The 12,763-nt window shown below is 38.8% G+C and overlaps 1 protein-coding gene across 2 annotated transcripts in view; it reads left to right on the top strand.

Annotated features, from left to right (window-relative positions):
• Window positions 1–12,763, top strand: part of LOC122840855 (retinal-specific phospholipid-transporting ATPase ABCA4-like) — a 47,617-nt gene that overhangs the window by 21,461 nt on the left and 13,393 nt on the right. The window contains exons 14-32 of one of the 2 annotated variants that reach the window (XM_044133601.1): window positions 1,232–1,408; window positions 2,139–2,361; window positions 2,499–2,720; window positions 2,993–3,197; window positions 3,288–3,380; window positions 3,917–4,126; window positions 4,454–4,631; window positions 4,823–4,954; window positions 5,544–5,683; window positions 5,777–5,914; window positions 6,199–6,380; window positions 6,483–6,588; window positions 8,390–8,595; window positions 10,008–10,062; window positions 10,308–10,367; window positions 10,823–10,977; window positions 11,169–11,293; window positions 12,036–12,134; window positions 12,386–12,667. In XM_044133601.1, the coding sequence (XP_043989536.1) occupies window positions 1,232–1,408; window positions 2,139–2,361; window positions 2,499–2,720; window positions 2,993–3,197; window positions 3,288–3,380; window positions 3,917–4,126; window positions 4,454–4,631; window positions 4,823–4,954; window positions 5,544–5,683; window positions 5,777–5,914; window positions 6,199–6,380; window positions 6,483–6,588; window positions 8,390–8,595; window positions 10,008–10,062; window positions 10,308–10,367; window positions 10,823–10,977; window positions 11,169–11,293; window positions 12,036–12,134; window positions 12,386–12,667 (2,988 nt within the window). The remainder of the gene's footprint in view (window positions 1–1,231; window positions 1,409–2,138; window positions 2,362–2,498; window positions 2,721–2,992; window positions 3,198–3,287; window positions 3,381–3,916; window positions 4,127–4,453; window positions 4,632–4,822; window positions 4,955–5,543; window positions 5,684–5,776; window positions 5,915–6,198; window positions 6,381–6,482; window positions 6,589–8,389; window positions 8,596–10,007; window positions 10,063–10,307; window positions 10,368–10,822; window positions 10,978–11,168; window positions 11,294–12,035; window positions 12,135–12,385; window positions 12,668–12,763) is intronic. The other variant, XM_044133602.1, reaches the window with a different exon arrangement.

Raw genomic sequence — 12,763 nt, 5'->3', positions numbered from 1 at the left:
AGTTAGCTGTAGAGAGTTTTCGCTTTACTTATCCAACTCACTGCACATAGGGACAATACAAACTCAGGACAATTGCTTTAAACATTTTAATACTTCTTTATCTTTACGTAGCACATGGAGATCAACTAAAGCTTGGCTAATTGGAATGGCTTGTTTCTTAGTAGTTCTTATTCTGATGAGTGGTCAAGAGAATTTGTTCTTTGTGTGATTGTATTTTTGCCCCAGAGAAACAGGAAATTGTGATTTACTAAATAAAAATTTTCAGACAAGATAAACTCGAACAAGTCAGGCATGAATAAAAAAAGGAAATCAGTTACATTTGTTTGTAGATATTTGAGGGTTGCCAGTATGTGTTGTACCTATAATTCTGCTAAGAACAAGATTTTCGGGCTAGAAGTGATAATTGGATTTTTGTGATTTTTTTTGCAATTTACATGAATTTATTTTTAGGCTTTTTACAAATCTTTACCAGTGTTTTGTATAGATAAAGCGTGTTGTAAAGCAGATTTATTGTTTTACTGATTAATATAAACATATCCAATGATTTTTGTGTGATTTTACTGATTTTCTTAAAGTTATTTATGTTGAGGTAAGTGGTCCACAGAAAATCCTGACATTAAACAGCAGTATACTGACATCACTTTAGACACCACCTTGCAACATCAGACTCATCCAGTCCCTTGGCCTTTCATTGCTTTTCCTACTGTTCCCACCACATCAATGAACCATTTCATATATACTTGTCACATTCTCTCTGAGAGGGAAAATCTTCACCAGCTGCCTTTATTGCGTCTCACAAACTTTGTTGGTGGTTCACATTAACTCATTACGCATCCTTTAATCCTCCCCATGTGCAGCAATTATATGCATTTTTGCTTTGTTTGAGCTCCCATTTCTAAGCAGACTGTATGCCAATATCCCCTCTGAACATGAGCACAAACACTTTGAGCTGTTTACAGCTCACCAACCGGCCGTAATGGACCCAGTGGGAGTTCGGCTTCTATACAATTGAATAATCAGATTGTAGCAGGAATCTGTCTCACAGTTATCCGCTTATCAAGGGGATGCGCATGTGTCGTATGCGGCTTTAGAGACTTTGCGATTTTCTTTTAGATACAAATATTTTAATGAAATCAATGCTTGGGATTCATTTATCAAATACCCATCAAAAATCAAAGGAATCTTCGTAAACTCCTGTTTAATTCAGTTGTTTTAAAAATATATGTCTTAGATACTGGGATCCCGGCCCCAGAGCGGACCCAATGGAGGACCAGAGGTACCTGTGGGGTGGCTTTGCGTACCTGCAGGACATGATCGAACATGGGATCATCAAGCTTCACACCGGAAATGACTGGCCACTGGGGGTTTACGTTCAGCAGATGCCATATCCTTGCTACGTCGATGACCTGTGAGTTGACCTATCAGTGCTTCAGCTACTGTAATAAAGTTATGCAAACAGGTTTCCTGAAGTACTGAGGATATATTCCTTCACACAGATCATATCTAAGAGTTAATTACTTTAGATAATACAAGTGAATTATAAGTGATTTTCAGTGATCCAGCTGCTTAAATAGACCAGTTAAATCACGTTATTTTTTTAAAAATGTCATCACATGGATAAAAGTGTTTTCAAGTTTTCATCTGATACTTCTTTCCATCTAGATAAATAATCCCTTCTGCAGTTTTGTTTTCTGTAACTTTGTGTCACTTTTTTTTTCTTTTTCTATTCGGCTGTTTAGCAAATTCAAATAATTTTGTTAGTCCTAACTGACCTGAAATTGAAAATGTTTAGTCAAATTCAATGTCAAAAAATAAAAATAGGAGAAAAAAAGTTGTTTTAACACAGTGTACGTAAACATCTGGTTTATGGTGTATATTTTATTACGGATGCTGCATGTTCTGATTATAAAATGATTTATGACCACAGTCCAGGTTGTTCTGTTATCCTTTTGTGCAGCTAATTATAAAATCTTTTATAATATCTTGTTTCATTAAACATTTAGCTGATTGAACAATTCCACTGAACTTTTGTTTTACATAAGCGTCGTAGATGTTTGTTGTTGTGGAGAGACAAAATCATCTCAGGTAGATGGATTTGATATCATTTTTCCTCCCTCACTTTCTCACTTTTTCTGCAGCTTCATGATCACATTGAACCGCTGCTTCCCCATGTTCATGGTTTTGGCCTGGATTTATTCAGTGTCCATGATAGTGAAGAGCATCGTCTTAGAGAAGGAGCTGCGCCTCAAAGAGACCCTCAAAGCCATGGGGGTCAACAATGGGGTCATTTGGTACACATGGTTCATCGACAGCTTCATCATGATGACTGCAAGCACAGCGCTGCTGACAGCCATCATAATTGTGAGAGGACAGCTGATGAAAAGTGGAAATTTCATTTGTCTGTTTGGAGTTATTTCCTTAAAGGGAGTACTGCTGCCCTCTTGTGGGCAGTATTAGAATGAAATACGTTTTAAAAAGATGGGTTTTTTTTCTTGCAGGGCGGAAAGGTGCTGAATTATAGCGACCCACTCCTTGTCTTCTTCTTCCTGCTGATTTTCACTGTGGCCACCATCATGCAGTGTTTCCTGATGAGTGTGTTTTTCAACAAAGCCAACCTGGCTGCTGCCTGCAGTGGAATCATCTACTTCACCTTCTACCTGCCTCACATCCTGTGTTTTGCGTGGCAGGACCGCATTACCAGCAACATGAAATTGGCGGCAGTACGTTATCCTTGAGACTGTTTTTTTTATTTAAGGTGTTTTGCAAACTCAGAGAGCGTAGGAGGTATTTTTAAACCATTCCATCTTTCCTTTGACTGATTATGAACACACATCTCATGGTTAAACGCTTTCAGACATACCTGCAAGAACAGAACTAAAGATAATTTATGCTGTTTGGTTTATATGTGTCAAGCCCATTCCTGTAGGATGAATTCGCATGCTAGTTTCACTTCTGAATTAATGTTCTTTGTGGATCCTTTTTGCTTTCCTAGAGCTTGCTCTCTCCTGTAGCCTTTGGCTTTGGGACCGAATACCTTTCACGGTATGAAGAGCAAGGTTTGGGCTTGCAGTGGAACAACATTCAGACCAGCCCCTTAGAGAAAGACACTTACTCCTTCCTCACCTCCATCCTCATGATGGTGTTTGATGCCGTCCTCTATGGAATCCTGGCCTGGTATCTGGACAACGTGTTCCCAGGTTGAAGTCCTAATACTAAGCACTGCACCGTAACAAACTTATTTGGATTTTATTCAATTGAGTATTACAGCAAAAATATTTGCTTGACAGGACAATATGGCATCGGTCGACCGTTCTACTTCCCTCTTCAACCCTCCTACTGGCAGAAACCTGCACCGTCGTACCAAGAAATTACCGAGCAAGGTTAGTTTTTTTGAGGCAGTGGAGCTGTGCTCCTTTTCTATAAAATGATGAAGGATCTATTATTTGGTCTAGCAGATCACATTTATTTACATAGAGTTTAACCCTTAAGGGTGTGGCTCTTAGAAAAACCTTAGAACTTGTTTCCATTCTGTCACATTTAAATTTCAATGTATTTTCTTAGGATCATATGTGGTAGAGCAACATAAAGTAGTGCAACAAGGTGAACAATAAGTGATTTACTTTTCATTGAAATTATTGCTGTAAATAATTTGAAGCAACTCCTTGCACATTTAGAGTTTAAAAGCTCCAACTGTTGCTTGGAATATTTTTTACAAAGTAGTATCTAATTAGATCAGTTTTGCAAGGATGCACACAGAAAAAAATACATGGTGTTAGCCAAAAACAGTTAATATAATTTGTTATATAATGGAAAATAATGTTAATGCAAGTACGATGATGGATAAAAAATCACCATGTTTCAGAGCCAGGAAGTCATTATTCAGGGACCTTCACTGAAGTCTAGCTTTCCCAACCAGATTCCAAGAAACCAGAAGCAGAGAACCAGGAGCTGGATGTTGAGAGCAGAGGCACGCCCGAGACTTATACTTGCAATGGCTCGGCCAGCAAGAAAACCTGCAAGCACCAAAGTAAGAGAGAGCGCCTGGAGAGAGAAAGGGAGCTGCTGAAACAACAACAAGAAAATCCAAACCAGGAGGAGGAGGAGGATGCGAATGCTAGGAGTGAAGGTGAGTGAAATGAAAACCCTAAAGAGGAATCAGACTTCTGTTGGAGAACTCTCTGAAGTCATCTAGTGGACAGAAATGGGAACTGCACAACAGCATTAAGGTGTAATGAGAATTACAAAGGAGCATAATTTGAATGCAGTCTTTTATAATTACATATTATTTCAAGAAAGGTAAAGGTTTCTATTGCTCTAAGAAACTAAAATAGGAAAACTACAGCTGATCTGAAACCGAATTTCTTCCCAAGAGATGAATCAAATGATGCTCTGATTATTTCCAATGCAGTTTTGTAAATACTTTCATCTTTTTTTCTCTTTCTCCTCCGTACAGGTCCGGTGTTCTTTGAGCAGGATCCCCTGGGCCTGGTGTTGGGGGTGCAGATCCAGGATCTGGTCAAGGTGTATGACGGAAGCTCTCGTCCAGCTGTGAACTGTCTCAACATCTGTTTCTACGAAGGGCAGATCACATCCTTCCTGGGGCACAATGGGGCTGGAAAAACAACAACACTGTAAGCAGAAAAGAAACTGAACACATTTTCAATCAGATAAGAAAAACTAATACATAGACTGATCAAAATATCATGAGGATTTATCAGACTTATAAAAACCCATCCTTTCTTCCTCTCTTAACTTTTAAGGAAGTTAGCAACTCCCACTTGCCTCTATATAGGATTAATCTGGAAACCTTTATGTTTTTCAGGTCCATTCTTACTGGTCTCTATCCTCCCACATCCGGCACAGCCTACATCAACGGAAGAGACATTAAAACAGACATAGACATCATCCGTACATCTATGGGCATGTGCCCTCAATACAACATCCTCTTCAATCAGTGAGTTGGATCATTTGCATTTCATTACAAGAATTAGTCATACTCTAAACTTTGTTTTTCTACAACAGATCTATATAGTTTGTGCTTTTGTCTGATAGACCAGCATAAAGTGGGGCATTATTGTGAACTGAGACGAATATGATGAATGATAATCAAGATTTGTCACACATTATTTATTCCACATGCATAAAGCTGCACAAGAAACTTCGCCACAGTGGTTTTGTCAAAGAAAAAATACACAGCTAAACACTGGAGCATTGAGTCAGTTGTTTTTTTGTTATTTTCTTTTTCGATGTGGAAGTAAAACCGAGTATATTTAGCAGTGGTGGTGAACCAGTTCAGCATTAACACCCAAATTAAGCTCATCATCCATAAAGAGCCAAACAGCAATTTCAAGATTAGGTGTTGAAACAGTTTTTTTCTTTGTCCCTAAGGTTTTAGTGGTACACCTAAACAGTATCTTTAGGTTTGGCTTGTACCCTGTTGTTGCTGCTTGTATAAACTCTTATGTATATCAGTAAAAACAGAACAGTGTTTAGCATTAACTTGTTTATTGTAGAAAAAAACTCATTCCATGTTGGTGTTCCAGTCTCACAGTGGAGGAGCACATCCTGTTCTACTCGCTGCTGAAGGGTCGGACTCCAGACGAGGCTCAGGCAGAGGTGGAGAACATGTTGTTGGACCTTGGCCTGTCTCACAAGCGAGACGAAGAGGCTCAGAACCTTTCAGGTCTGCCACTTGTGTCTGTTTATCGGTCAGAAAGGACAGACAAGGTCAGTTTATTTGATTCCTCTTGATATTATATGCTTCTGCACTTTATAGGCGGTATGCAAAGAAAACTGTCTGTTGCCATGGCATTTGTCGGAGGATCCAAGGTTGTCATTCTGGATGAGCCCACCTCAGGAGTGGACCCGTATTCCCGAAGATCCATTTGGGATCTCCTGCTGAAATATAGAACAGGTGAAAATCACGAGCTAATTACATTTTGCAAATTTTGGCCAAGATTTTCCTCACTCAAGACATTTTCCAAAGCTTAAGCTGAATTTAAAGAATGAAACTAACGTTTTTGGTATTTTCCAAACACTCCCTAATTTGGTAGTGAACTTTTGAATTTCTAAAACTCTCATTCATAGCTGTTGAAGGAAAGAATGAAAGTAGAATTAAAACAATTTATATTTATATTCCTATTACATTTTTAAATGTAAAATGTTTATCACCTTAATAAGAGTTTTGTACTTGTGCAGGCCGCACCGTGATTCTGTCTACACATCACATGGATGAGGCCGACCTGCTGAGTGACCGAATCGCCATCATCTCCAAAGGACAGCTTTACTGCTGCGGGTCCCCCCTTTTCCTCAAAAACTGTTTTGGAGTCGGCTTTTATCTAACACTCGTACGCCGCATGAAGGACATCAGGAAGCGAGAGGTGAGCAGTGCCTGCAGACAAAGAACACTGTTTCCTCCTCTTCTATCAGTATATATGCATGTGTGGTTTAAAAGCGTCTCTGTCTTTCTGTGTTTCTTTCAGAATGAATGCGATTGTGCTTCAGACTGCTCGTGTTCCTGCTCCATCTGCACCAAATACAAAGATCAGTCTCAGAATCAGCACCAGCAACTAGACAGAGTTCTGGAGGGTAAGTGTTCATGTTCTCTATCAACCTTTCATCTGCATGCTCACAAACAACACTTCCTGCAGAAGTGGCATTTGCAGTCAAGTCTATTCTTATTTGTTGTAAAGGACATTATCGTACTATTCTTTGCCTTTCCTTATCTCTGCTATTAGAGAAAGTTCTTTTAAAAATGTATGCACTGTTTTCAAAACTATTCATGGATAAACCCATCCCAGGGTTCTCACCTATGTGAGAGAAAGACTCGACCGCTCGTTGAGTCTTTCTCTCAACAAGCGGATTTTTTTTTGGCAGAAATCTATTGTTTCTTCTGCCAAAAAAACAATAGATTTTGGACGCAACAAAACTTTCCGTTTGTAAGAGCATTTGCTTTCAGTTGATTTTATAACATTAAAAGCAAAGGAGACGGGATTATTTTGAAGCCTCAAGTGACCAATCAGGGCAATCGGGTTCCCACAAAGACTGCATAAACTGTCAGCGTGCTTGCAGCCACTGAAGCACACCATCACTGCAGGAGCTCAAACTTACACACGACACGTCTCAGAGAGACAATGTTTTTGCTCGTTGTTGGCGCTTCTATGCTTATAAAAATATAACACTGAATGTTTGCTGCAAGGCAACAGCTCTACCAACTGCGCCACTGTGCAGCCCTGCTCCTCAAGCAATTAAAATACTATCTGAAATTCTGTAGAAGGATAAATGACGAGAAGTCTCAGGCAAAGTACGTTACAGAGTTTCCCTTTTCTCATGTCGGGGTGGGAGGCAACTACTCAACAAGCAGGGGTGCCAACTTTAGAACAGAACTAACTGAAAAGTCCTAGTTTTTTATCTGGAGCTCATGTGTCTGTCCTTTCTCATGCCGCTCTGGGCTCCATATGGCTCCTATCCAAAATCATGTCAGAACCAAACAACCGACTTTAATTTCCATAGATAATAAACGGCCATATTGAATTCTTAATAAAAAAAAAAAAACTGAGAAGTGCTATTTTTGATATTTAGTCCCCCACCAGAGGGCAGAATATCTTGCATGTGTGTAATTTGGTTTCATGATGTTACAACATCCCCACGTTTGTCCCAGCAGTAGCCTTCATTTGTGCTCAAAAAATAATCTTAGATCCTTTAACAGTTTTGAACATGAAGACAGGTTAATAAAGATAAAATTAGATCTCTTGCATTTTTATTACATTTTGCTGGTTTACTTCATATTAATTTGTCTTCTGTATGGAGAGAAGTAGCACTATATACCAATACATGTTTAAACCAAATGACAAGACGCCCTTCTGTCCACAAAAGAGTGGTATCTACTCAGGTAACAATGTCCTCTAATGCCTCTCTTGTAGACTCTGAGGTACACACACAAAAAAATGCTAACCCCTCTTGTAATTGTCCTTTGAAAAAAGCACACATTAACACATTTTCCCCTTATTTTTCACTCCTATCAGGACCAATTTGTGAGTAATGGTGCTAACAGGATCTTTTCACAATTTCCATCACCGTTTTTCTGCTGTAAATCCTAAGACAGACTAGAACAGGTCACATTATTTACAGACATTAATAATTTAGAAGCGATATTGACACAAAAGCCTTTTTGCTCCTCATCTGCCTAAGGACTTGCTGTTTAAGATGCTATGCCACAAAGTTGCTCCAGCATAGGTTCTCTCTCTTGAATAATAGTGTTTGTTTTTTGTTGTGTTTTGCTTTTCAAGCAGTTTTTCTTCTTTTGTTCTTGTTTCATTTTCTGCTGCTTCGGGAAAACTTTGCTAAAAGAAAAGTTTCTAAATCTGTAACTTTTCTGTCTCTTTCCCAGGGGACATCGACAACATCACCAGTCTGATCCACCACCACGTTCCCGAGGCAAAGCTCATTGAGACCATCGGACAGGAGTTGACCTATTTGCTCCCTAACAAAGGGTTCAAACATCGAGCCTATGCCAGCCTGTTTAGAGAGCTGGAGGAAACTCTTGCTGATATGGGTCTGAGCAGCTTTGGCATCTCTGATACATCCTTAGAGGAGGTAGGGTCATTGGCAGTAGAGGGTTAATAGCATAAATAAATGTGAACTTTTGGCCTAAAATGCTTGACATTTATCATAAAATCCAGACTACTGAGCGAACCTGGACTTTGCATTAGGTCTCAGGTCCAGTCCCAAGGTGGTTCAACAAAGTCTGCCACCTTGTAAGCGACAAAATTCCCTCAAAGTGGTCTTAGTGCAGCTGAAATGCCTGCTGATGCTTATTTGAAACATACCAGACTGATTTTGAAGCACACTAATGCCATCTGGTGGCCAGCATGTGAACTACCTCCAGTTTTAGTTTTACAGTACTCAACTGAATTTAACTTGTGTCATGGACTGTGCTGTGTTCAAATGAAAAAATCTTACATAAATTAGAATCCCTTAGCAGAAAAAAATTCTCATCTTATAAAATTGTAAATAGATTTAAATGTAAGAAGTTAAGGTTGTTCCAACTTGTGCACCACCCCAATCCTCCACCCACACACCTACAGTCCTCCTCCACAACCCAGATTTTTTTTATGTTAATGAAAGGTTATACATCAGGGGTGCCCAAAGTCGGTCCTGGAGGGCCGGCATCTTGCACGTCTCTAAAACATGCAGGATGCCGTTTGGGCACCCCTGTTATACACAATTCAAAAATAAGGAATTTAGATAATCTCCAGCATCCATCAAAAGTAAAGACCACCATTTTAAAAAGATTAAGCAACTTAAATTTTCCCTCTTAATTTCCAGAACTACTCTGCTCTATCACAAACTGGACCAGAATCACCAAGATTGGATTTAATGCTTGTAAACGAAACCTCTCTAGAGACTTATCACTTCACTTGAGCTAACTGGCAGAGAAACCAGCTCCCTTTCAAGCTTTGTACTTTGATCTTCAAGGTCAGAGGAGAATAATTTGTTTCCCACGTTCTGCACAAAACTAACCCAATAAAAAAAAAAAAAATCTATGGGAGAAAGGATCTCTGACAAACTGCTGGTGCTGCACAATTTTGTATAAATTGTGCAGAATTTATCTCATCAAAAGGGGAGGAATTTTTTAAATGGCTTAATTTGGTCAGATTTTCTTAAATGTAAGAAACTTGTACTTTCAAGTTTCACCATACCTATTAATTTCACAGCAGTGGATAAACTTGTCTAATTCAATTCAATTCATTTTATTAGACAGATACATTGAACTTATTTCCATGTACTTGCTCATATGACTCTCTTAGAAACCTTAAACAAATATCTTGGACTCTACTTTAGTTTAGCCATGCATTTCCTGCTTATCTACCTAAAGTAGCAGGAATGTTGGCAAAATTTTTACACCTCATAGTAGATTTATGTTTAAATACTTATATTCATCCAGGTATTAAAATAACTACATAGAATGTTTTGAAAGTTAAAGGATGATCTTTTTCCCTTTCCAGATATTTCTAAAGGTCACAGCAGATGGAGAAGCAGCAAATAATGCCACCACTGCTGGTAAATGCCACCACTGATATTCTGCTTGACCTTTTCCTGGAATTAAATTCCTGACCCATTTGTCTGTTTGTCCAACATGTTCTTAATCCTTCCACCACACCTACATGTGTAATGTGGATATAAACATGCTTTTTGTAGTTGAACTATGCAGGTGTGATCTAAAATAGCCACATAACGTTTTGTGAAATGTGCATCTGTAATGTTTTATAACCCTGTAGTTTGTGTTTGTTTTGCCCCACCTTTAGAACAGTGGATGTTGCAGGGAAGACAAAATGGCAGCAAAGTTGGTGTAGGCCAAGAGGAAGGTCAGAGAAAGAGAAACATTTGGACAGAGCTTCAATAAAAATGCACTTGCTCCCCTCTTTCTCCTGTAGAACCTACTGGACCTGGGTTATGTAAATGCCATGTTTTATTATTAATACGATCTTGCATTTCTAATTTGAGGGAATTCCTAAAAAGGACTTCCATTAAATTGAGTGATATTAAAATGAATTTTCCACAAAACAACCCAGGTCTAAGGGGTTCAGTTTATTCATTAAGCATTTAGCAGCTGCCGTTCATTGCATGCTCTTTTCCTGCTGCATAAGCTTTCAAAACTTAGCAAAGCATCATTTGTTCTATAGAAAATAAAGAAAAGATCTGCAGAAATAAAGATCAGAATTTTAGCTAACAAAGTTTCAAAAGTTACCTGACTGAAAATTTGTTTTTTTTGTTGTTTTGTTTTACTAATACTCGTCATTTGTTTTCTTGTTTATAATAGAGAATAACGGTGTAAATGGGATTACCGCTGACTGCAGTGCAGGGAAGGGATCCAGACAGGTGAAGGGCTTTTCACTAATCCTGAAGCATTTCCATGCTTTGCTGGTGAAGAGATTCCATCACGCTACGAGAAGCAGAAAAGACTTCCTGGCACAGGTACTGCTGGGCGAAGTGAACATGGAGATCCACTGATCAAAAAGGGTGTTATTCTTCTGAGTTTCAAAATACTTTAACATACATAATCTGCATCCAGAAGGAGCAAAAACCTGAGGGAAGACATTGATATCTATATTTTCTAATGCCCAACAGATTCTGATCTTTATTGAAACATCTAACTGTGGTTTCAGATTATGCTTCCTGCCACTTTTGTCCTTATTTCTCTGATCTTCACGCTGATTGTCCCTCCATTTGGAGAATATCCCAGCCTAACTCTGACGCCCTGGATGTACGGACAACAGTTCACCTTCTTCAGGTCAGACAATAATACAAAAATTTTGAGAAGCTTTTTACAAAAGTATTCATTCACTTATAACTTTTTTTACATTTTGTCAAGTTACAACCATAAACTTCAGTTCCAGGTTATTAGGATTTTATTTGGTAAACCCACCCTGGGTTGCGAATCATTCTGAAGTGAAAGAATAACGATACATGATTTTCAAAATCATGCATTTATATTTACATTTATATAGTAAATACAATTGCACTTACATCTACAAGTCTTTTGGGGTATGTCTTTATGAGGTTTGGACTTTGTGGTTTTTGTTTTCCAGGAGGACCAAAGGTTCAGTTTTGGTGTCATTTTAGTAAAGCGTCTTCTTCCAGATGTTAGCTGTGTTCCTTACGTAACTTGTGACAGATTGCAAACAGGATTTATGATGGCTTTGACATTTCTTGTTCCCAGTATTCTATACAGAATACTGTTTATGATGTGCAATAATAATAATGGTTGTGGATCTCTGCAGCTTTTCTAGAGTTACCTTTGGCTTCTTGGATTCTTCCCTAATTAATGACAAATTTAAACCCATGCATAATTATCCATCACATTTCACAGTTAAGCACTGAAAAAAATCAAAATTAAACACTGTGAAGTTTTGAGTAGTGAGACACTGTGAAGAAGTAGAAGAGTATAAGTACTATTCAAGGCCACTGGGTAGTCCCAGTCTCATTAACAGCAAACTTATCATTTTTTCTTGAATGTTTCTCACTCTTTTTAGCAATGAGCGTCCGTTTGACCCCAGAATGAAGCACTTCACAGATCGTTTGTTAAGCATGCCGGGCCTTGGCACACGATGCATGCACAGAGAGCTGTCAGAGTGAGTATCAAGACAATGCACAGAAGGAAAAATTATGGAACATTTCTTGTTTCACTTCTAACACTATGCTTTTATACCTGTTTCAGTATCAAATAATTTTCAGTTTGTATTAAAAATGCAGAAATAACAATTCTAATCCTGCCTTCAATAAGTCTGGGAGGCTGTGCCAAATGCCATGAGAAATATTCTAAATCATTAAAACAAATGTAGCACAGATCATTATGTCTCATCTCTGTCTCTGTTTTATCAAGGATGATGTGCAACACCAGTGCCTCAGACTGGGAGCAACCTGGCGTCTCCCCTGTGGTCCACAACATATTACAGAGTCCTGAATGGAACCAACGCAATCCGTCGCCTTCCTGCCAGTGCAGCACCAACAAGAAGCTGACCATGATGCCCATCTGTCCTGCTGGGGCGGGAGGCTTGCCCCCTCGGCAGCGGGTGGAGGCCACGGGAGACATCATGCTGGATCTGACCGACCGGAATATCTCAGACTATCTGGTGAAAACCTACCCCAGTCTCATCAGAACCAGGCAGGTTGGATTGAAACAGCAGATAATTATCCTAAAAAAGATGTAAAGGAGTTGTTTTACCTCTCTTTTTTTTACCTTCACTAATAATGTTTTTTG

Source organism: Gambusia affinis, linkage group LG12, assembly GCF_019740435.1.
Source record: "Gambusia affinis linkage group LG12, SWU_Gaff_1.0, whole genome shotgun sequence".
In the NCBI taxonomy this organism is placed as follows: Eukaryota; Metazoa; Chordata; class Actinopteri; order Cyprinodontiformes; family Poeciliidae; genus Gambusia; species Gambusia affinis.
The sequence above is the reverse complement of the archived record's forward strand: the minus strand, read 5'-3'. Positions and strand labels throughout refer to the sequence as shown.